This window comes from Cavenderia fasciculata (genome assembly GCF_000203815.1).
Source record: "Cavenderia fasciculata unplaced genomic scaffold Scf_Dfasci-G-o-80e12.f1-5, whole genome shotgun sequence".
Taxonomy (NCBI): Eukaryota; Evosea; class Eumycetozoa; order Acytosteliales; family Cavenderiaceae; genus Cavenderia; species Cavenderia fasciculata.
In genome coordinates, this window is record NW_004457735.1 from 48,886 (window position 1) to 73,420 (window position 24,535).

At 33.6% G+C, this 24,535-nt stretch overlaps 9 protein-coding genes across 9 annotated transcripts; 3 read left to right on the forward strand and 6 right to left on the reverse strand.

Annotated features, from left to right (window-relative positions):
* Positions 1–62: 62 nt before the first annotated feature.
* DFA_04834 (uncharacterized protein) lies at positions 63–1,058 on the reverse strand (the record flags this gene model as incomplete). Its single annotated transcript, XM_004360498.1, has 1 exon — positions 63–1,058. One exon carries the CDS (start codon positions 1,056–1,058, stop codon positions 63–65), a length of 996 nt encoding a protein of 331 aa, XP_004360555.1.
* A 150-nt stretch (positions 1,059–1,208) lies between these two features.
* mcm9 (MCM family protein) lies at positions 1,209–4,306 on the forward strand (the record flags this gene model as incomplete). Its single annotated transcript, XM_004360499.1, has 4 exons — positions 1,209–1,369; positions 1,459–1,961; positions 2,031–2,635; positions 2,711–4,306. 4 exons carry the CDS (start codon positions 1,209–1,211, stop codon positions 4,304–4,306), a joined length of 2,865 nt encoding a protein of 954 aa, XP_004360556.1.
* Positions 4,307–4,373: 67 nt separating this feature from the next.
* On the reverse strand, positions 4,374–6,603 carry pex5 (tetratricopeptide-like helical domain-containing protein; the record flags this gene model as incomplete). The annotated part of the gene is made up of 6 exons (XM_004360500.1): positions 4,374–4,385; positions 4,417–4,962; positions 5,029–5,976; positions 6,047–6,126; positions 6,195–6,372; positions 6,499–6,603. The coding sequence occupies 6 exons, from the start codon at positions 6,601–6,603 to the stop codon at positions 4,374–4,376; spliced, it is 1,869 nt and encodes a 622-aa protein (XP_004360557.1).
* An 896-nt stretch (positions 6,604–7,499) lies between these two features.
* Positions 7,500–9,644, reverse strand: psrA (protein phosphatase 2A regulatory subunit; the record flags this gene model as incomplete). The annotated part of the gene is made up of 5 exons (XM_004360501.1): positions 7,500–7,980; positions 8,050–8,711; positions 8,784–9,184; positions 9,257–9,482; positions 9,618–9,644. 5 exons carry the CDS (start codon positions 9,642–9,644, stop codon positions 7,500–7,502), a joined length of 1,797 nt encoding a protein of 598 aa, XP_004360558.1.
* A 72-nt stretch (positions 9,645–9,716) lies between these two features.
* On the forward strand, positions 9,717–15,344 carry DFA_04838 (tetratricopeptide-like helical domain-containing protein; the record flags this gene model as incomplete). Its single annotated transcript, XM_004360502.1, has 8 exons — positions 9,717–9,784; positions 9,944–10,259; positions 10,373–10,879; positions 10,953–13,307; positions 13,380–13,444; positions 13,556–14,945; positions 15,007–15,286; positions 15,313–15,344. The coding sequence occupies 8 exons, from the start codon at positions 9,717–9,719 to the stop codon at positions 15,342–15,344; spliced, it is 5,013 nt and encodes a 1,670-aa protein (XP_004360559.1).
* Positions 15,345–15,639: 295 nt separating this feature from the next.
* DFA_04839 (membrane bound O-acyl transferase family protein) lies at positions 15,640–17,489 on the reverse strand (the record flags this gene model as incomplete). The annotated part of the gene is made up of 3 exons (XM_004360503.1): positions 15,640–16,689; positions 16,771–17,025; positions 17,112–17,489. The coding sequence occupies 3 exons, from the start codon at positions 17,487–17,489 to the stop codon at positions 15,640–15,642; spliced, it is 1,683 nt and encodes a 560-aa protein (XP_004360560.1).
* A 258-nt stretch (positions 17,490–17,747) lies between these two features.
* On the reverse strand, positions 17,748–18,726 carry DFA_04840 (dCTP deaminase; the record flags this gene model as incomplete). Its single annotated transcript, XM_004360504.1, has 3 exons — positions 17,748–18,121; positions 18,218–18,418; positions 18,501–18,726. The coding sequence occupies 3 exons, from the start codon at positions 18,724–18,726 to the stop codon at positions 17,748–17,750; spliced, it is 801 nt and encodes a 266-aa protein (XP_004360561.1).
* A 112-nt stretch (positions 18,727–18,838) lies between these two features.
* mkcC (putative protein serine/threonine kinase) lies at positions 18,839–21,810 on the reverse strand (the record flags this gene model as incomplete). The annotated part of the gene is made up of 4 exons (XM_004360505.1): positions 18,839–18,858; positions 19,277–19,363; positions 19,434–19,653; positions 19,813–21,810. The coding sequence occupies 4 exons, from the start codon at positions 21,808–21,810 to the stop codon at positions 18,839–18,841; spliced, it is 2,325 nt and encodes a 774-aa protein (XP_004360562.1).
* A 901-nt stretch (positions 21,811–22,711) lies between these two features.
* DFA_04842 (small MutS related family protein) lies at positions 22,712–24,457 on the forward strand (the record flags this gene model as incomplete). Its single annotated transcript, XM_004360506.1, has 1 exon — positions 22,712–24,457. One exon carries the CDS (start codon positions 22,712–22,714, stop codon positions 24,455–24,457), a length of 1,746 nt encoding a protein of 581 aa, XP_004360563.1.
* Positions 24,458–24,535: the final 78 nt, after the last annotated feature.

The window sequence follows — 24,535 nt, forward strand, 5'->3', positions numbered from 1 at the left end:
TAAATCAATAATAATAATTATAATAATAATAAATAATAACATCATCAAATATATATAAATAATTAAATATTTTTAAATTTTTTATATAGATTTAGGAAAAACATAAAAGTGAAACCTGATGCTACAGTTATCAAACTCCACTTGGTTAGAGGTGACAATTTTTGTGAAGAGGTTGATGAGTTGTCTGCAGATGCTTCGCTGGCCAATAACAATTTTGTTAATTGATTGTGTTTGGATTTTCTTGACTGATTGTTGATGATTTGTTTTTTAACCAATGGTTCCAATTGATGATTGGTTGGATAGAATGCATAATAAGATGACATTGCAAATGCATGCAAACATGTATCTAAATTTACTCGATATTCTTTCGTTGTAATTGAGTTTTCATCATCATTATCTTGATTATTATTATCGATTATAGTTGTTGTTGTTGTTGTTGTTGTCGTCGTTGTAGTTGTTGTTTGTTGTTGAAGTGATGAATCAGGCGATTGTTGTTGACGTTGTGAAGAGATAATTCTAAATGTCAAACAATTTGTTGATTCATTGTAATTTGTAACAGTAGCAAATACAATGTCATCTGTGACATCAAAACCATCATTGTGATCGATTTGAATGTTGTTTGATTCAAGTGTTGCCGTTGACGAATTTGATTTAAAGAATGAATAGAATTGATTTCTTTGTGGTTCTGTCATGTAAAAGATAGCCAACAGAGGTACATGATTAACTATCTTTTGTATATCTGATCTTTGAATACGCCAACACTTTAATTTTGTTTGTTGGTGTTCTTCATTGTTGTTGTTGTCGTGGTTGTTGGTTGAAGATAATCTTTGACAATAAGTTTGAAGATATCTATATATATTAATGATTGATATACCATTGTTGGCAATATCATTTAATATCTGTTGTTTGATTACATTTCTTTGTTCTTGTCTATCTTGAATGTTGAATTGATCTACCGATGCCAGTGATTGTTGAATCGTTGATAAAGATAGAGAATATAATGAATGATCTATCAATCTTGATAGATGATATGAAAATTGTTGATTGTTATTCTCCATCTTATGTATGAGAGAGAGAGAGAGAGATAGTGTGTAACTAGTTTGAATTTCGACGAAACGAAGAATCCTTTGAAGGACCAAATTTTTTGAATTTAATTTTCTTTTTTCATCAAACATTTATTATTTATTACTATTAATTATCACATTTGGATGGATATAAGATCTGTAATATTAGAGAATGATTTCGATAGTGCATCACCAGAAGAATTACAAAATTTCTTTGAATCTCTATTACTTTTACACTATGGCAAAGAAGTAGAAATGTTACTTGTTCATCAAGATACTTCAAAGTCTTATTCATTACCTGTAGAGTATGTTTGTTTATAAAGCTTTATATATATATATATATGTCTTTATCATCTATCTTATATATATATTCTTTCTTTTATTTATTTTAAAGATTTGCAATGATTGTCGAGGGTAGCGTTCCTGTTGGTACACTTCTTTTAGCAGACCCAAGTAGAATGTTGCCTATATTCAATGCATCATTATTATCTGCACAAGAAAAGTTAAGGGAACATTATGCAAGGAGATTTATGACAACTGGTATATGTATATTGGATAGATTCATTCAAAAACCTACTGGTCCATCCACAACAAAGAGACCCAATCAATCGAATCCTCCTTCTCAAAACTCACCATCACCTGCTCATCCACAACACAACTTTAAACAACCAAAGCCACCAATCTCTATTCAACTAGGTCAATTGGTTGTTAAAGAAAAGTGTGCTGTACGTGTTCACAGTCTACCAGATTATAGAGAGGCAAAGAGATCATCTCTTCCAAGGTCTTCAGATTATGGAATGTTTGTAGAGTTTAGAGGAACCGTTGTTAGAGCTGTTGCACCAAAAGTATTGGAAAAGACAAAGGAATTTGCATGTTTAAAATGTGGACATCGATTTGGTAAGTAACAAGCAAAAACCTTGGTTTATTTTTTTTGATAGCATACTTATACCTTTTTATACATTATAGATGCACAAATAGATTTCGAACAACAAAATAACTTTTCACTTCCAAAGAAATGTCCAAATCCTGATAAAAATTGTGTTGCATCATTCTTTAAACCATCAGAGGCACGTGGAGTACATTGTGATTATCAAGAGATTAAAATTCAAGAACAAATACATCATTTGGCAGCTGGTAGCATACCAAGGTCAATAGTAGTTTTACTACAAGACGATTTGGTAGATAGTTGTCAAGCTGGCGATGATCTAACAGTCAGTGGTGTGGTGGCAAGAAGATGGAGTCCAATTAGAAATAATGACAGACCAGACCTAGAGATGGTACTTGTAGCAAATCACATTCGTATCATGAACGAGCAAAAACATAATGAAGGTCTAACAGAAGAGCTTAGGAGCATATTTGAAGATTATTGGATGCGATACGACAATAGTCCACTCGAGGGTAGGGATAAAATAATTCGTCAGGTTTGTCAAGGTGTTTGTGGTATGTTTGTTGTTAAACTAGCATTACTTTTGGTTGTCATTGGAGGAGTTCCCGTTAGAGACAAGGTTAATGGTACAAATAGAAGAGGAGAATGTCATATGTTGTTGGTAGGAGAACCTGGAACTGGTAAAGTAAGTAGAAGTTTTTTTAAAAGGATCATAAAACATTACCAAAATTTTTAACTTTCTTTTTAATTTATGTTTTAGAGTCAATTTTTAAAATTTGCAACCAAAATTGCAAGTAGATCAGTTTTGACAACTGGTATTGGAACGACCAGTGCAGGTTTAACGGCAGCAGCAGTAAATGCAGGAGGTGGAGAAATGGCTTTGGAGGCAGGTGCATTGGTATTGGCCGATGGTGGAGTGTGTTGTATCGATGAGTTTAGTGGCATCAGTTCATCAGACAGTGCAACAATTCACGAAGCAATGGAACAACAGACAATATCGATAGCAAAAGCTTCCATTGTTACGACACTCCACACAAGAACTAGTATCATCGCTGCTACCAATGCCAAGGGAAAGTATGATCCCGAGCAGAGTTTAATGGTAAACACTAATTTGGGAACGGCTCTTCTCTCTCGTTTTGATATTATTATGATCATTACCGATGAAATAGATGATGAGTGGGACAGATATTTGTCAGATTTTATCCTCAATCAAGCAATGAATATCAACAATACCAATCCCAAAGTCCCTAAATTGGATGGCGACGAAGCTCTTTGGAACATTGAAACCATTCAATCTTATGTCCACTATGTCAAATCTGCTTTCCAACCAATGTTTTCTCAAGAAGCCAGACAATTGATCACATTGTACTATGAAAAGCAAAGAGGTTCTGCCGATCGTAACGAAGCTCGTGTCACAACAAGATTACTTGAATCATTGGTTCGACTTGCCCAGGCACATGCACGCCTCATGTTTAGAAATGTAGTCGAAGTTCAAGATTCTATTATGGCTATCTATTTGTTGGAGTGCTGTGCCGAGTCGGCATGTATTCTCACCAACCTCAATCCCCAAAAATCGGTGCACCCTGAAGATCCAGACGCCGCATATCGTTTGTTGGAGAATGCAATTAAACAAAATTTGGGCCTCTCTATAATCTCTACAACAACAAAACAGAAAAGACAAAAATCAAATCCAATAAGACCTACTCACACAACAAATTCAAATTGGGCAAATAATGATGATGACGATGATGATGATGATGATGATGATGAAGAACAAGAACAAGAAGAAGAGGTACAATATAATGATTCTGGATGGGAGGTAGAGGAAGAAGAAATGGAGTATGAAGAAATGGAACCTTTGATCCAAGAGGTCATGCAAGAGGAAATTCAGGTCGAGGAGGAGGAGGTTCCCAACAACTTTGCTCATATGGAAGATGAAATTTTCGAATCGTCACCACCCAAGCCACCAATTGTTGTAGATACAGTTAGATCAAATCATTCATCTCTCTTATCATCACATCTTGATAATAGTAGGACAAAAGCAACGGGAATAACAAATACAAACAACAAAAGGAATATGGAGTCACAAGAAAAGATTAGTTTTGAACAAGAATTTGACAAGTTTCAAGGTGATGATGCAACCGTCGCCGAAACATGGGAAGACGATGATGACAATATTGAATTCTCTCCGAATCAATCACAGATCAAACCAACAACAACGACAAATACTACAACAACAACAAAGCCTTCACTCATTTCTACTATCAGCTCAACCCAAAAACAACCAATATCTATGGCACCAAACATTGAACAAGATAATGATGAGGAACTAGATGATTTGGATTGGAATGATTAATAAAAGAAGAAATTAATTTATTAAAGGAAATTAAATTCATTTGAAAAATCGTTTACGTTTCTGTTGTTTACCATTGATACTAAATCCTCTCTTCCCATCAATCTAAAAACCATTGTTAAATTGTCCCAAATGTGTACAGCTTCGGGATGAATTGCCAATGCACCTAAAAATGTCGTTGCAGCCTCATTGTACATGTTGAGAGAGAGATAACTGATACCAAGATTAGATCTTGCACGAACATAGCTTGGTTTCTCTTCGAGTGCGTGGAAATAAGCACCAAGGGCCTCTTGACTTCTGTTGCTATTGGCCAAGGTAGCTCCAAGCTTATTCCACAATTGATAATCTCTTGGGTTGGATTGAAGCGCGGCTTGAAAACAATCAACCGCCTTGTCATACTCGTACGACATATTATACAATAGTCCGAGTGCTGTTTGGACCTCGTGATCGGGACTGTTTGGGCGTAATCTTGCTGCCTCTAAAAACATTTCACTAATCATGCTGTGTTTTCTCCAAGTGTCCATAAAATCTTGATCGACGTGTTCAACATTACTTGGTTGAATGTGCGAATAACCTGGATGTGACTTTAACCATTCCTCCAAAGTTGATAACGCTTTTTCTCTCTTTGAATCATTTGTATAACTTACTGCCAATGCAATCTAAAAAATAAATAAATAAAAAATAAGTGGCTATGGTCAAAAAAACGTCTTTCATTATTTACATACTCTAGCAGTTAAATTATTATTATCAACTTGGATTGCTTTTAATAAACATTGAATAGCTTGTTGGTCCTTGTCGTTTTCAGCGTGAGCAATACCAAGTTTCATCCAGGCTTGAGAGTTTTGAGGATTATTTTTGACTTGTGCTTCCAAATCGATGATTTCATTGTTCATTCCATCGGTGTCATTTTGGTTGAGTAAAAAGTTTTCATCGTCACCAAGGAATTGATACTCTCTAAGTCTATCTTGGTCTACAGTTTCATTGAACGCTTGATAATCATGAACCATGTCATATTCATCGTCATATACATCCTCTGATGTTTCATTGTGAACGACTTGGTTTCCAACGATCGAAGCTTCTCCAGTGTTTAGTTGTTTCATTAATTTCATAAAATTTGAATTCTTGAGCTTTGGGTCATTGATTCTAGTGATTGATTCTGTAATGTCTGATAATTTTTGTCTTGCTGTTTCGTCCCATGCAGCATCAACGTCATCACCATCACGCCATGCTTGCTCAAATGGGTTGAAATCCTCTTCCTCGTCCCATGCGTCGTCATATTCTTGTTCATAGGCGGCATTATCCCATGCATCGCCATAATTTTCTTCATCTTCATCGACCAAATCCTTTGGAATTCCAAGTTGTTCGTGTTCCCATGGTTCGTCTTGGTGGAAACGTTGAAATGTGGATGTTGTACTTGTTTGGTGTGGTCCATCGAATCTTGAATATTCATCTAACCAATCTCCATTGTCCATCTCTCCGGTGGGTGGAGCATTGATGATTTCGCTTTCAAATATGCCCAATGCATCAAACAATCGGTTGAGTTGATCAAATTCAAAATTTTGGTCCTTGTGTTCATTTAAATGTCTAAACATTACTTCACTTCTATTTTTGATCTTTGTCTTATCTCCTACACTCAATCCAAGGTCTCCCAATGGAATTGGTGGTAATAAATGCTACAAATGAAATGAACGAAATGATATTAACATAACTAAAGAGCCAAGTCGGTCATGTGAGAATACCTACATGATTTTGAGATGATAATAAAAAGTCTTTAAAGAATTGTTGTAGTTCTCCTTGACCAAAAGGGTGTTTGTGTTCAACTCCTGTTGTAAATAAAAAAACGTATGTTATTATTTCATTCAAAAAGACAAGTTATCTTTCTATAACATACCCTGTTGATGTAACATATGTTGGGGATGATCTCTCATTATATTTTTATCTATCATTCCGTTAAAGTCTTCAGTCTCATCGAATATCTGATCAAAGTGATTTTGATTAAAGTCATGTTGATGATTATCTAAATGTAGGTTTCGAAGTTGATTCTCTAGTCCATTAGCTTCCCATTTATCCTATAGTGTATGAAAAGAGATAGAGATAGAGATAGAGAGAGAGAGGAAGAAGAATAGATATATTACAAACAAGGGTTAACAATATATTATACCTACCTAGACTATATCTTACACTCGATATCATACGTGATACAATCCTGTCTTGTCAGTAGTGAATTGCTGAACAAACGAACCAACAGCATTAGGTGCCCCACAATCACCTTCCATCAAATCTCTAAACATTGAACCCATTTCTACTCTGCGATACTCTCTATTAATATTTCTATATATATATATATGTTTATATAAGTTTACAAAAAAAAAATGGGCTTTTTCCCTTCAAAATTTAATTTATTAAAATTCTTTTTTTCATTATCTTCTCCACCATTTTATCTATTATTTTATTTTATCAAAGTGTAACAATATCTCATTTTACTATTTATTCAAGTTATCTTCAGAGCAGTCTCTTGTAGCGCCACCAAAGTCGATGATAATCCATTCGAAAAGGGGGGGTCCTCTTCCATATCCAACGTATACTCAAACAAGGACGACACAAAACCCCCTCTCGATTCTGTAATGGGGAAGAAATGGAATAAACCCCAGAGTACATTTATTAAACACCTTGGACAATACAGCCGCCAGTACTATTCCATCTCCGCATCATGGTGCACAACTTACACACGTGACAATCATTTGCAACTCAAATGGTAAAGAGCTACTTCTTTCTTCTACTTGGGTTACTTTACATAACACGGCGTCAATTAATGCTTTCCCAATGGTTAGTGGTCCACTCAAACATTTGTTCAACAGAGATAGGAGTGCTGCAAAAAATATTCTCCTTTTGGGAATATTACACCAGACCAAAATTACCTTTCAAAAAAATTAGACACACTTTTTTCCTCATTTTAAAATAAAAGCTCAAATCCAATACGGTTTATAAATGGATTCTATGCCAATTATTATTACTATTATTATTATTATTTATTATTATTATACTATTATTATTATTAATATTATATTTGATTGCTAATATGATTAATATTATGATTATGATTATTATTATTATTATTATTATGAACATAATTACAGGATTTATATATATATTTATAGAAGATTTGATTTATATGACTAGGCTTTTTTTTTTTGTTTTAAAAAATCATTTTTGAAGTAGAGGTTTTATGATCACCATTGTAATCATTGTTTGGTTGCTGGTCAGCATTGTTGTCATCGGTGCAATTCATTTCGCTATCGCTGCTATGATGAACTATATCTTCTAGACTTCTGTGACTCGACAATGCTGCTATTGTTGATGGATCTACAGGCAACAATGATTTTCTTCTAATCATTGATGCCTTGGATGGTTGAGTTTGTGGTTGTTGTTGTTGCTGCATGTGTTGTTGCATTTGTTGTTGTAGTTGTTGTTGTTGTTGCATTTGTTGTTGCATGTGTTGTTGCATTTGTAGTTGTTGTTGTTGATGAGCAAGTCTTGCTCTTTGATCCTCCATGATGGATTGTTGTCTCTTCTTTGCCCTCTCTTCTTCCATAACTTTACATGATATACTATTAAATGTTTCAAGATCAATTTCCATAAATAATTTTAATGAATTAAAAGATAAGCTTCTTATTGTCCTAAAAATAAACAATTTAAAATTAGTGACGAGAAAGGTGGTAAATAATCGATTTGATTCGATTGCTTACTTGTTCCAATGATTATTTGCATTGTCATGTAGAATTTTATAAAAATAATTCAAAGCCAAAGGTACTGATCGTTTAGAAGAGAGCAAACCAACTATATGCTCATTACTCAACAAGAGTAGTGATCTTTCAGCGACTTGGAAATGTTCACTTTGAAAACAACGTGCCAATTGTTTAAATAATATTTGTTGTATTTCTGTAAATTGTTGTTCGTCTCGTATCGAACCCAACAAATCCTCAATCTCGTATAAAAATAGAACCTCCTTTTGACTATTTCCTATAGGCCATTGACGTAGAATACTTTTAAAGATTGTTAATGCCAACATTGGATCCTTTTCCAAAAATTGAGAAATACAATAACCAAGTTGCGAGCAATAGATGGAATATGACTTTGGTTTGTGTAGAGGCAAAAGTACTTTGGTGAGGAATTGCTTGTGTTCATCTTTTAGTGGAACTGCAAATCCATTAATAATACTTCCCAAAACCTCTAAAATCTCTGATACTCCATTGTGTTGCGATGATTCATATACAAATGTACAAAATAAGTCTCTTATAGCAGTCCTTATATAACCTCTCAAAGCTATAAATTTTCCATAGATTCTATGTAGTGTTGTTTTCAAATAATCTCTTTCTCTTGGATCTTCACTATCAAATAAATCTAATAACTATAGAAATAAAATAAATTAAATTAAATAAATGAGAAGCTATGAATTACTTTGTACGACTAGTTTACATACTTGTAAAACAAATTTTTGGTCAACATAATTCTTTGCAATATGAGTATTGAAATTGGTAGAATCTACAAATCTTAACAATAGTTCATATACTATTTGTATGTGCATCCATGCTGGTTCAAGGATAGGTTCATCTTCTTCTGGGTCATACATGACACCATAGGGGTTGATTCTTGGTGGTAATGGTCTAAAGAGATTAGATGCAACCATTTCAAAAACAGCTTCGTATATAGGTTCGCTAATAACCTCTTTGTTTGTTGAAAGGAATTCGACACATTGTAAGAGTGCTTCCAGTTTAATTGCTTTTGATGACTTGTCAGACTCTGTATCTGAAAAATCAAAAACATAACAACATTGCTTTAACTTTTTTATCAATAATGATTGTCTCTCTTCAGGTGGAACATCTATAAAATAATAATATTGTAAATAATTGGTAGGTAGGGAGAGTCAAACAAGTCCCAAAATCATTATCTTACCATGAAAACCAGGAATTTGTTGAAGCTCAACCTTTGACTTTTCATGGAATCTACTGCTAGCACTTCTTCGTAGGGATGTATTCTTGGTCAATGGTATTGCTTCTGATTTTGGTGTTTGTCCTAATAGTTTAGATGGTGATGTAGGTGCTTGTTGTTGCTGCTGTTGTACACCATTTCCTAGATACATATTTGGTGAAGATGGAGAAATTGGATCATCTGAACCCTGCTGTTGAATAAATAAATGCATTTAAACTATTATTAATAAAACATGTTGTTTTGTAATAATACACCTCCTCTTGTTGTTGGAGGTGTCAATAAAATAGATAGATCTATCTCTATATATCATGGTTGCAAACAATACCTTTGGTTTAATATGAGGACTTGTCATGTTGAAATTAGAGTAATGATATGATGATATATCCTCCTTTCTCTCCTCTTATTTATATATATATATATATATATGAGTATTCTATTTATCTATGTTTTATCTACCTATCTATCTATTATCTATATATATGCCTGTTTAAAGTTTATATTCATATATCGACCTTTTTATACAAAGTTGGAATATTATTATTAAATTGTTTGTTAACAAAAAAATACAGAGCTTTGTGTTTACTTTACTTTAGTGGTAGTGGTTTGTGTGTTTAAATGTTTTTGTTATTATAATTATTTTTGAATTCATAGAGACTCCATTTTTTTAAACTTTTCTCACACTTGTGTGATCTTCAATGCGCATTTCGATATTCCATCATTCATCAACGACGACAAGACGACGATGGATGTAAAGATAATAATAAAGCAAGCAAGAGATGCAATCGATAAAAAGGACTATAAGAAAGCATTAGAGATTTGTACAGATGGATTAGACTTTCACAATATGAACTTTAATCTTCATCTCTTTATAGGTCTTTGTAACTTTAATCTCAACAAATTCAAAGACAGTGAAGATGCTTATAAAAATGCTCAATCTATTACTCCTTCTTCTCCTTTTCCATTGAGAGTATGTTAACAACAACAACTATAACAACTATAACAAACAAATACAACTACTACAAACTTTATCTAGAGAATTTTCAACAAACTAATCATTCATTATGCTTTCAACTATTTTAGGGATTAATGGATTTATATCAAAAGAGCGGTGAAGGTGAAAAATATATCAAAGTAATCAAGGAATTGATACCTCACACTACAGATGCAATCAAAAAAAGAGAACTTCAATCTAAAATGGTTGATCATCATATTGCTAATCAACAATTCAAAGAACCTATAGAAATGTTGTTTGATATGTTGGCTTCTATTCAACAACAACAACAACAATCACTCGAAACTGATGCAGTCACGACCACCACCACCACCACCTCCTCCTCCTCCTCCTCCTCCTCCTCTATCAATAGTGAAAGATTAAAGATATTGATAAAGTTAGAGTCACTTGTTTATCAACAAAAACAACAACAAGTAAAGCTTTTATTCGAGAATGGAATGAAGGAAAAGAATATTCCAATTCTTAATCCAGCCAAGGCAAAAGTCATCGGTGCACCAACACATACACCTCAACAAGCTCAAGATAAAATATTAATTGAAAGAAATGCCTATTCAAAGGTTTTAGATTCTTATAATGTATGTCAAACAAAATAGACAACTTGTTAACAAGGTTATCTTACTCTTTTTATTTCTTTTATTTTTAATTTAGATTAAAATTTACAAAGAAATTATAGAATCTGAAGATTTATTATCATTGATTGAAATTAAACAAGTTGAAAAGGTTTACCAAAACTATATCGAATATTATATGCAAAAGAGATTTTCTGTTGTTGGTGATTCTTTGGAAGCGGATCAAAAAAGAGAGGAATTAAAAAGTATAATATACCAGGAATGCGTTAAAATGAATAGATTACTTCTCTATCCATTCTTTCCACTAGAAACAATGATATTGCTTTTAGAGGAAAACGGCAAAGCATCCACTGATACTAGTATTTTGGGAATTTCTCAATTGTTGACTAGAATGCACCCAGACAGAGGATTGGGTTGGATTGGTTTGGGCTACTACCAAGTATTCCATCAATACGATCAATCAGAAAATACTAGATCCATGTTGGAAATGGGTTTGGCGCAGACACCCAATTCAATACTTGGAAACGTTGCTCTTGGTAAAATATATCTTGAACAAAAGAATCACGATCGTCTCAAAGATGTTGTCAGAAAGGGATTAGACTCTTGTTCTGCCAAGGAAAAGGAAAATGGAAAATTCTATGATCGATACAACATTGATCTTCATCTCTACCTCGCCGAATCATTATTGATTACCTATGAAACGGAAAATGCTGTATTGGTTCTTGAACAAGTTCTAAAAAAACATCCAAACGACACTCAAACACTCTTTACATTGGCAAAATTATATTTTGATCATCAAAAGTTTGATCAATCACTTGGACTATTCCAAAAAATAATCGAACTGGAATCATCATCATCAACAAACAACAAACAGGTTCAAAACCTTTCAAAATCAATGGTCATTTGGATTAAACTACAACAACATGACACTGTCAAAATCGATCAAGATACCAAAGACCAAATTGTCACACTATTACAAAACGATGATGGATATCTTAATCATTTTTTGTTAGGATTATATTATCGTTTGGTCGGTGAAAATGATCAAGCCGTCCAAGAAATGTTAAAGAGTGCACAGAAAAATCCATCCTATGCATTGACCTTTTCGAATCTAGGTCTATTGTACAAGGATAAAAAAGATATGGAAAGATCAAAAAAATGTTTCCAAAAAGCCCTCTCACTCGATATTCTCAACTATGACGCTGGTATACAACTATCAAGTATTTATATTGCAAATGAACAATATACATTGGCGTCGTCACTCTACCAAGATATTACTGCACGTTGCTTGGAGAGTAGAAAACAACTAAATATCAACATTGCAAAATGTTCGTGGGCATTTTATAGACTTGGTCTCTATCAAATGGACATTGGACAGTTGGACAACTCTTGTTCAAACTTTTTGATGGCACTCAAAGGAAACCCAGATAATGAGCAATATTGGAGAGGTATTGGTGAATGCTATAGACGTCAAATCAAGTATATTGCATCACTAAAAGCTCTCAAGAGAGCTGAAGAACTCCTTGTTTCATCCAATGCAACGGCTCCAGATCTCAACTATCAAATTGCCTCTCTCAACATGACACTTGGAGAATACAAAGAAGCCATCATCGAGTTTGATTTGGTACTTGCCTCTCTACCAAACCATTTACCTTCTTTCAAAGGAAAGGCTGATTGTTACTTTCAATTGGCAACTGACCATCTCAAATCCAATTACCAAAGACTCGCTTATCTTTATTTGACATTGGCAGAGGAAAGTTGTCTTAAAGCCATCGACTCAAAACAAGGAGACTTTGAGAGTGTTTGGAAATTGTATGGTGATATATCAAGTCACTATCACTATTTGGCACCTAGCTCAAGAGAGGATGGAGGTGATATAGATTACATTGGCAAGTTGGAACAAGCCACAAAGTCTTACCTTAGATGTATCGAAATTCAACCACTCAACTTTAACTCGCTCTATGATTTGTCATTGTCAAATTATTATCAATACATTAGACTCTCCAACAAATACAATCAAGAACAAAAGGAAAAAGAAAAGGAAATTCTTTTACAACGATTAGACACGTTATTTAAATCATCGGTAAAGTGTATTACCCAAGCAATTAACCATTCACCAAGACAAGCAAGATACTGGAATTTATTGGGTGTCATTCTCATTGATAAATATCCAATGCAAAGTCAACATGCATTTATCAGATCAATTCAAATCGATCCAAGTAAATCAAACCCCTACAATAACCTTGCAATGTTGTATTTGCAAAATAACAAGATTGACCTATCCAACTCATCATTGTTTATCAGCAAATCCAATGATGCCACTTTTATTTCTTCATGGTCCATTCAAGCTTTGATTCATGAACTAAAGAATGATTCTAGTCAATCTTATTCTGAATATTCCCATATTGAAATTGCCTTGGAATCTGATCCCTCTGTATGTAAAAAAAAAAACAAAAACAATAGACCTAAAAAAATTTTAATATTAACAATAATTTTTTTCATTTAGGGTGAAGGATTATTAAGTAATGGTATTCTTTGTTATTATAATGGTAACATTGATCGTGCAGAATTGTTATTATCAAAATATGTACAACAATATGATTCTGCCGATGCACATAACCATCTTGGACTGGTTTATGAACAACTGGCCCAATACGACAGGGCACTACACCATTTCACTAGATCTCTAGAGGTGATGGGCAAAGAAAAAGATAAAAAGCTTAATCTCCAAAGCAATGATATTATTACTCTTGATTCATTGTCATTGTCGGATAATGAAATCATTAGCTACAGACAAGGAGGAGCAGAGGATGACCCCTCATTATCAATATCTGAACCAATTAAAAAGTTTATTTTGATAAATATTGCTAGGGTCCAATGCAAACTTGAATCTTACCAGCAAAGTCTAGTAACATTGGAGCCATACATTGGAGCTACAAAGGAGAAATCTTTGTCTTCAAGTCACATTTTGGAAATTGTAGGCTTGGCCAACCATCATCTCGGAAACAGTGACAAAGCCATTGAATATCTAAAACAGTCGGTCGCTGCCATCAAGCCAGACATTATCAATGACGATGGTGCATGCAAACTACGTAAAGTTCAATTATTATTGACAATGGCCACTATTTGTTTTAAAACAAATCGTTTAAAACAATGTGAACAAATCATTGAAAAGGTTATCGAATCGGATCCCAATTTAGAAAATGCCTATCATCTTTTGGCCTCGATCTATATCTTGTCGGAAGAATACAGAAAAGCAACGGATACCATCAAAAGGCTACACAACCAAACTCTTCATCCAACCCTACAAGGTCTCTTGATCCTTGCCAGATGCGCAATACTCGAACAAAAGTTTGAAAAGGCTAGAACTGTCCTCTTAAAGGCATGCCATTGCTTCCCCAACGAAATCTCAACATGGACTTGGTTGGCCCAGTTCCTCAACACCTACTCTTCAAAGGATGTTACATTATCAAATATTCGTCAAATATTGTACCAACAAATAGAAATCCAACAACAATCGCTCGAGAATATCAACAATGGCAATCTTGTCAAATACCAAGTCGAACACATCCAGCTGTTGGAACAACTATCCAAAACCTTCCTCTTTGAAATTTCACAACCCTACTCTGAAAATATTGACAATTCCATCAACACTACCAAGAAGATCATTCATATCAACCCCAACTACCTCGGTCCTTGGAAACAACTGTCCACATTGTACTATATCCGTGCACTACATAAATCTGACCAAGAGTCTTTTGAAAATGCCCTCATTTTGAATCAACTGGTCAGAAAGCTCGCATCTGAACAGTCCTATATCTTTACAGCCGAAGAAATGTTCCTTTTAGACTTTGGACTCGGTGATATCTACATTTATAATTCCAATCAAGAACTATTCAACAATCATCACTCCAAGTTAATGTCAACCCATAAAGATGACCCCATACTCACTTCACAATTGCAACGACAACTTGGTAGATTCGATCTATTGGTTCAAAAAGATCCTTTATCATCAATTGCAAATTATAAGAAATCTTTACAATCAAATCCTCTAAATCTTATTTCTTATCAAGTAAATTTAAACAATAGAGAAACAAAAACAAAAAATTATTTCTAACTATTATTTCTTTTAGGAACTATCATACATTTATGAAGAATTAAAATACTATGAAGCATCATATCATTGTTTAAACAGAGCATTGAGTATTATTCAACAACAAATCAAGGAATCGAATAACAACAAATACAGTAGCCAAGATAACCAAAACCAATATTTAATTTTGGTTTGCAGAATCGTTCGATATTTGATATTGACCAAACAAACAACTGTAGCATCCAAGACTTTGGAAGAGTATCTCCAATCCCAAAAACATCAACAAAACCAACAACACCCAGTCATCCTTTTGTTCAAGAGTATTATTGTGTTGATCAATTCACAGGACAAGAAACCATCAAAACAACTAGAGAATGAACTGAATGCCTCGTTGGCATCATTGTCCAACATTTGCTTGTCAATCAATCCCAAACTCCCTCTAGCCAATTATTATTGTCATCTCTTTACAACAAAATTAAAACCTCAACAACAGCAACAACAACAACAGACATCTCAGAAATCACCACCATTAAGTTCATCAACAGAGAGTGGCGCACAACAACAAATTGATCTCTCTAGATATATCAGACAAGAATTATCAATAACTCCAAAATTAGATATTCACCAATAAATTATCTAGTACATTGATTAATTTAATGTTTAATTTTATTTTTTAGAATGGTTTTGTTTCTTTTGATCTTTTTTCTTGTTCTCTAATCTCCATCATAAACATGATACCAGCAAACAACCATATATAGGAAAGTAAGAATGCTTGAAGACCACCCTCATTAAAGAAAGCCAATCTAATAAATAGAATACTATTTTCAAATCCGTGAAGAATGGCAAGATTGGCCACCATTAACAAGAAAACGTTGGCGGTACCAGAGAGAGCAACGATGTATCTCCAATACCACTTTTTACGAAGTGGGAGACGAGCTGGATGGTAGAAATAAAACATAATACCGATTTCGATGGTAAAGAAGACGCAATTGAGGAGTGCCCAAGCAACCCACGACCACCATAAATCGTGCCACAATCCAATAAAGAAGAATATCAACCAAATACTTAGATGCTTTGTCTTGTTGCCACCAAGTGGGATATAGAGATATCTCATTGTCCACTTGTTGAAAGATCCATGCCAACTTCTCCAAAAACCTGTAAATGTGTAGTTGTTATTGACACAACGGTTCATATTCTCTGGTGTGTCTATACCATCGTAAAGAGCAAACAATCTAAATACACGCCAAATGATTAAAAATTTGACATACATAAAGTTGAGTACCAAGTAACCAGTCAATGCAACTTCCTCACCACTAAAGCTCTTCCAAACATCGCTAGAGTCAAACGAGTAATAGTAGCTAAAGTGCAAGAAAATCTCCAATCCCAAAAAGACGATGAGAATCTTGATGCTCTGTCCAACAATGTATTTCAAAGTGTAGGTCTTTTGTGGCTGATAAACTTGTGCAATCCAAGCGTTGAAACTGCATATTGGTCCAGCAATGTACAATGGGATGTAAAAGATATAGGCAAAGAAATGTGAAAATGTATAGTGTTCGGTTGGTTGATGCTTCTCTGTGATGACAATGTATGTACTCTTTCCTTTGAGATCTGGAATTGGTCTCTTTGATCTCATCCAATAATAATCGCAATTATAACTAATGAATCTAAGGAATGATACTTTATAATAAGTCTCCCATCCTAAAAATCCTCTATAATGATTATCCTAAAAAAATAAATAAAATAAAATAGTTTAGTTTTTTTATGTATATTTGATTAATCAAAGCTACTATCTTTTTTAACTTACTAATATTGGACCCCAATCACCCAAAACATACAAGGATTGGAAACTATAACCTGAATATAAATATGAGGTCCATAGAATGATGATATTAAATATCCAAGTAACGGCAATCGTCCATTTTGATTTGTCTAGGATACGACTAATCGAAAAGTTGGCCACTGCAATAAGAATAACAATGATTGAACATGCACCATGTACAAATATTAAGAATCCAATCGATACCAAGTTATAGAATAAAATACGTTTTGATACTACATTCTAGAGATGGGAAGAGAGAGAGAGAGAAATAAAAGATAATGAATACGATGATCAATTTTGTCCAACTTTAAAGTGTTTATACATACAGGATAAAGAGACTTTACAAGATTACTAATTAATACAAATATAGCCAAACCGATTGACAAGAGAGGAAAGTTTTCTCTCCATACTCTGTACTGAAAGTCAGAAAGATCTTGCTTTCGATCCAAGAACCAACCTGGTACAATACCATAGTTTGTTTTTGAGCCACTGTTGTATTCTTGACCACGTCTGAGCATCATCTGAATGACAGCAAAATAGCCGACAACTACAACGATGGCATATATTAAATATTCTATTGTAAACCATCTAGATGGTTGTGGTGGATCATCTACATATACAACCTTTTTAACTGGTTCACCATCTTCTTGTTTAGATGAGGAAGAAGAGGAAGGTGCACTTCTTCTGGTTGATGGTGTTGACATTCTCTTTCCTTCTCTTTTTCTCTCTCTCTCTCTCTCTCTCTCTCTCTCTCTCTTTTAATTGTAGTTGAAAGATTGATGGATGAATGGGTACTAAAAAAGGGTCTCCTCACATAAATTTCATTAAAAATTTAAATTCAAAAAAAATTGGGGCAATGAAGATCAAAGATGATGCAATGAATGGACAAATTCAGACGGATGATGATGATGGATTCGCAAATAGTCGGACAAGCAGTATTTATTTATTTATAATTATTATTATTATTTACGATTAATATTAGAGTATTGATCCATTGAAAATGTGGAAAGTGATCTATTTTTAATCTCTTTATCGTTAAACATCTTTGGTAGCATGTCATTTGGATGCCATTTATCTTTTAATTGATTGATATCACCATTGTAACCTTGTTGATACTTTCCTTCATATGATGTTTCCTTTATCGTACCATCGGTATCAAAGAATACAATCTGTGCAATTCTACGTCCAACGATTAGTGGAATAGTATGATGTACAGAGTTGTTGGTAATCTCCATCGTCCAACGTGAATGATAACCAATCTCTCCCAAACTTGCACATTTACAAACTTCTATAAAATTTCGACCCAAACTACTACGGCAATGCATCATTGAATTTACTAGTAGAGTAGTAAGTAGTAGTAGTTAACAATAATAATAATAATAACAATATAAATAAATAGAATACTTTTTTTCTTTTTCTTTTTTTTACAAACCAGTTAAAGCTCCACCAATAAACTCATTGGTATGTGCTAGAATGGACTCACCAGCACGAACCCAAATGATCATATCGTCTAGATGAACATTGTCAAGTGTCATTCCATTTGATGATTTAAGCCACTCTGAATACTTTTCTGCCGTTTGATAGCTACCCCATATCTTTTTTACCATGCCTTCAGAATAAGGATTATAAATGGCTATAGAGGGATGAGAAGGCACACAAGGTAGAGGAGTAAGTTAACTATAGTTTGTTTGGTACATGTTTCTTAAAATACATACTTAAGCTCTTGGAATCTTGTTCACGGAAAAAAAATGGACCAAGAGTAACATCATAACTACAAGAAGATAAGAATTCTCTTTGAAATGGTGATATGATTACTGATCCTCTTTTCATGTGCTCCAATATTACTTTGTCACTTAGTAATCCTTTACTGTATTGATTTGAAAGGTCTGTACTAGTTTGTTGCTGTTGTTGCTGCTGTTGTTGTTGTTTAATTTCTTCCATTATTTATTTATTATTTATTTATTGTGACAATAAATATTAAGACTTGAATCAAAAATAATCATTAATTTCAATCAACACCAAATTCCCTCCTTTTTTTTTTTACCGAAACTGTTTAGGTTCCAGAGGATATTCCTTCAAGTAAAAGAAAGAAAGAGACAAGATTTGTTAGACAGACAAACACCTTCTTTTCTTTATTGATTTGGGAGGGGATTAAGGGTAGTAGATAATATAAATTTTTAATAATGATACAAATATTGAACTAGTTACAATTATGACATGGGTTTTAATGATAGTGGGTTGTTAGTATATATATATATATTGTTGTTGACGTGTATCCCGTGTTTTGTTATTTTTGTTATTAATGGTTTTAGTTGTCTTGTTATTATTTGATTGGGTGGTGTTTGTTGGTTTGGGAAATAAATAGAACTATTTATTCTTTCTTTTCTAATATTATTCGATGCTTTAGATTGGATCCTAAAAGGACAAAAAAAAAAAAGAATAGTAAATATATATATATATAAACTAATGTCGTATGCTGCAATATACTTACCAAATGATTCATCACATTTGCTATAAAGATTTGCGCTAAGATCTTTTTCATTGTTTCTGGGTTCTCTGATATTGCTAGCCAAGGATGCTTAAAAAAGTTAAATAAAAAAATGTAAATTAATAAATTGATAAATTCATATTATTTATGTTTTATAGACATACAGATAATAATTGTTGAGCAGTTGATCTCTTGGAAGGCTCAACCTCCAAACATAAAGATAAAAAGTTTCTAAAACCTTCTGACCATTTTTCTGGTCTATCCAATCCAGAACAACCTTGAGTTGCGATTGTAAACATTGCGTTTAAGGATGATTTACGATTAGGTGGTTCACCATTTGCCAACTCTAATAAACAAATTGCAAAACTCCATATATCAGACTAAAAATAAATTATAAAGATTGATTGGTTAATAATAATAATAATAATGAATTGATATCTATCTATCTATCTATCTATCTATCTATCTATCTATCTATCTATCTATCTATCTATCTATCTATCTATCTATCTATCTATCTATCTATCTATCTAACTTACAGGACAACTATAGCCTTCACCTCTGATCATTTCAGGAGACATCCAAAAAGGAGAACCTGCCATATGAGTCAATCTGCGTTGAGTGGTATCTACGCACAGACCAAAGTCTACTATTTTAATTTTACCGTCAATTGTCATCATAATGTTGCCCGATTTAATGTCACGATGAACCAAATCGTTTTCGTGAAGATAGATGAGTCCTTCCAACATTCCCTTGGCAACATAAGCTATACAACTTTCATTGAATGAATGATTGGAACAAGCCTCTGTCAATGTGCCTCCTTGCATATACTCCATTGCAATCCATACTTGGTCATCAACGAGATGACTACGAAGATAACGAACAATGTTTGGATGATTGCAATAATGTAAATATCCTATTTCATTGAGATTGGTTCTCTGTGCCTTTGGTGTTGCATGTGCAATCTTTTTAATGGCAATCTCGCACTTGTCCACCGTAGACTTTGCCAAATATACACTACCAAAGCCACCACTGCCTATTTGTTTGAGATTCTTGTACAATTTCTTTACATCTCCCTTTTCAAAAAGATCTGTTGTTCCCTTGGGTACAATTGATTGTTCCAAACGAGATCCGTCTCCATCTGAATCCTCTTGAAGATCATTATTTTGTCCAAGATTATATGATAATGAACCTCCTCTTCCACCACTCAATGATTTACGATGACCATTTTGTTCTAATCCTTGAGTTGTCGTTGTAGTTGTAGTTGTTGTTGTAGAGGTTGCAACTTCTGGTGAAATGGGTGAGGGTTGTACCTCTGCCAAGTTAGAAGTTGGCTTTGGTTTTGGTGTTGGGTTTGTAGATTTCAAATTAAAACCAGTTCTAAATCTGAGGATGGGCAAGAGTATTTCAAAATGTTCTCTTATCTTTTCATCGGGAATTCTACTCTTTCTAATCATCTTTATGCATTCTGGTGGCAACTCGTCAACATTTGAGACATAGATTGGCTTTTCTCGTGCACGAGCTCTCTTTTGTTCCTTTCGTTTTCTTCTATCTTCTTCATTCTTTTGCATTCTACTCATTCTAAGACTCTTTCGTTTGGTATCTTCTTTGAGTGTCGATGAAGAGGATGGCAATCCGCCACCACTACCTCCTCTAGGTGTTATATTTGCCACTGATGTGCTTGTTTTTAGATTACCAGATGATGTCTTGCTTGATGATTTAATGTGTGAAGATGTTGTTGTTGATGATGGCTGATTGGTTGTAGGTATCTTGAATAAAGGTAGTTGTTGTTGTTGTTGTTCTTCATGATTTGCATCAGTGTAGAAAAGGAATCCTTGTGGTCCAGGATGCTTATATCCCATACCACTATCAGTATTTTCTTCGTTTAAAAGTTGTTCCAATGACATGTCGTTTGGAATACCTCCACCCAATTGAGTTTGAATAAATGCCAATCTATGTTTTCTACACAATAATCTTTCTCCTTCTAATGTTATTGTTGTTGTTGTCGTCGTCGTCGTCGTCGTTGGAATAGTAGCACTAGATGAAGCCAGTGATGATATTGAAGATTCTTTGATCAAAAGTGGATGATCAATAATTGGTAGAGGTTGTTGTTGTTGTTGTTGTTGCTGGTTCTTCTTTAGCACTGCTGAAGCATCAGATGACGATGTTGATGATACTGATAAACGTAAATTGGTTGTGGTGGTTGTGGTTGTGGTTGTGGTCGATGGTCTAGTTAATGTGGTGGTGGTGGTGGTGGTGGTGCTATCGTCTTGGGCCAAGGTTGTACGTGGCGAAGATTGTTGTGCTTCTTCCTCTTGTTGGTTCAATAACGACTCGTCTCTATTGATATCTGATGTATTTGTTGCTGCAGTTGATGCAATTGTTGTTGATGTGCCTACAGTGCTTAATGGTTCTTCTACTGATGTTATTGTTACTTCTTCTTGTTCTTCTTCTTCTTCTTCTTCTTCTTCTGCTGTTATTATATTGGTTGTTGTTGTTGTTGTTGTTGTTATTATCTCATCGGCTGCGGCTATCATGATGATTCTAGAGTGCAGCTAGCTATAATAACATGAGAAAGGAGGAGGAGAAGGAGAAGAAGGAAGAGAAGGAATTAATACATGCACAAGCAAGCAACGACTATTTGAAATTGGGTTTTTTGATTCTTTTTTTTTTTTGCTCTCAAGATGTGTCACCTGATATCAGCAGCAACCAACTGCAACCTCCTTCTCCTCCTCAAAGCCAATAGTTTAGTTTGTGTATGGCTGTTTGTAAGAGAGAGAGATGTGTGGTGGTGGTGGTGGTGGTGGTAATGATGGTGGGTGGTTATGATGATGAGCGTGTGAAACTTACTCGCGAGTGAGCAGCTGCTTTCTCTTTTCACGGTGGTGACCAATCAGAATGACAGTGATGGATGATAGTGATGATTGGAACTTTTGATATTTTTAATAATAATAATAAAAGATAAATAGATATAGATAGATATAGATAGATAGAATATCCTAAAAATAAATAAAACCCAACAATACTAATAATAATAAGAATATGATGTTTTGGAAAAAGTAGTTTATGACCAAAAAAAAAAATCAAGAAAAAAAAAGTTGGCTCCATCCCGACCTCAACTTGCATAAAAATCTTTGGTTGGGCGGTCTCAAAAGCTCGCCAGATCGATCGTTTTTCAAGGTTTTGCTAAAGTATTTATAAATTATAAACTTTGTGGAGAACATATATATATATATCTCTTTTCACAACATTCAATATGATTAATGATCACATCATAATAATAAAAGAATTAAATTATTTGTTTTTTTTTAAAAAAAAAATTAAAAAAAAACCAGAAAAGGTTAGTTCACCTAAAAAATCAGACATATTTCAAACGGATAGATAGATAGATATAGAACAGATAGAGATAGATAGATATAAAATTAATTAACAGTAAAAATGGAAGATGAAGAGGCAGCAGTACAATCACCATATGATATGTTGGAGATGATCTTTCCAACCATCGGTAGAGAACACATTGCAAAGGAACTAGAAGCAAACTATTATGATTTGTTAAGAACACTTTATAAACTTTTACAGTCTGATGACTATGCTGAAGATGTTCAACCAGGACATATGATAAATGAACAATTTCCTAATAATCAAAATAACAACAATAATTATGATAATAATAATAATTACAATAATAATAATAATAATAATAATAATGAATTAGTAGTTGGACAATCAACAGAATTGGATACACAAATATTTCAAAAGAAGTTTATTCCAATACCAGTGGCATGTAGATTCTTTATGGAGGGTGCTTGTGTCAATGAAAACTGTCGTTTCATACACGATGACTCTGTAAAACCAAAGGTTACTACTGTTTGTAAGTACTTTCTCAATGGACAGTGTTTTGTAAAAGGTTGTCCATTCAAACATTCTCGTGAAACCGTTTTATGTAAATATTGGTTAAGAGGAACATGTTGTAAAAGAGATTGTATATTTTCACATCAAATCGATCAAACTGTACATACCTATACAATGACACAGGCAGATAAAAATGCAACCATTGGAAACACCTACAATGGAACTGCAGAGTCTACTGCCAAACAGCTATCATCAAACTTTGAAAAGAACTTTCCTACACTTGGTGGTGGTGGTGGTAGTGGAACTTCAAATAAGAATACAAAGAAATCATTTAATAATCAAAATAATAATAATAATCAAAATACTAATCAGAATAATAATAATAGTCAACAAGAATCTTTAACACAAATTACAACCGAAAATACTAATAATAATAATAATAATAATAATAATCAGAATCAGAATCAACAAAGAAAAACAATTCAACAAACAGATCAATTCCCAACTTTATCTATGGGAGGTCATCAAAGAAAGAATCGTAATAACTATAATAATAATAATAATAATAACTATAACCACTCGACATCTGTTGATTCGATTGATATGAATTACAAGATAAAGATTGGTCAATTGGAGAATATGTTTAAAAATATACAATTGGATACAATCATAAAGGAGTTGGAATGCAATGAAAATGATTTCGAAAAGACAAAGGATTCACTAAAGAGTCGTTATGGAGTAAGCTCTCCACAAAACATTTCAACTAAATCAACATCTAGTGTGGCCGATGATGATCGCAATTATTATGGTGATGCACCATTAAGCAATATAAAGGTTCAAGAAAATGTTGCATTTGGTAAAAGTTTTGTTTGGAGCGATACCGGTGAGTATGTCAGCTCACTATACATTCTTCATCGTGATGAAGCTATCAAACATGCTCGAGAAAGAAATCGTTTGTTTAGTTTGGCAGCAATGGCATTTAATAATGGTGATCATTCTACGGCTCGTCAACTCTCTCATCAAGGACACGACCACAATCGTCTCATGAGAGAACTACATGAAAAGGCCAAACAAGAGATCTTTAAACAAAGAAATGTAGGACATGGAAATGATATGATCGATTTGCACGGCCTACATGTAAGAGAGGCAATAGAAATATTAGAAAACTATTTAGGTGTATCCAGTCCACTCTATATCATTGTTGGAACAGGACATCATACAAACCAAGCACGTCTACCAAACAAGGTAAAAGAATTTATAACCAATCAAGGATATAAATATCAAGATTGTTCTACTGATGGTAGAGAAGGTATGATCATGGTTTATAGATAATAAGTTAATAATCTTTTAAAAAACTATAAATAATAATTAGTAATAATAAATAATAAATAATAAATAACTCACAATCAA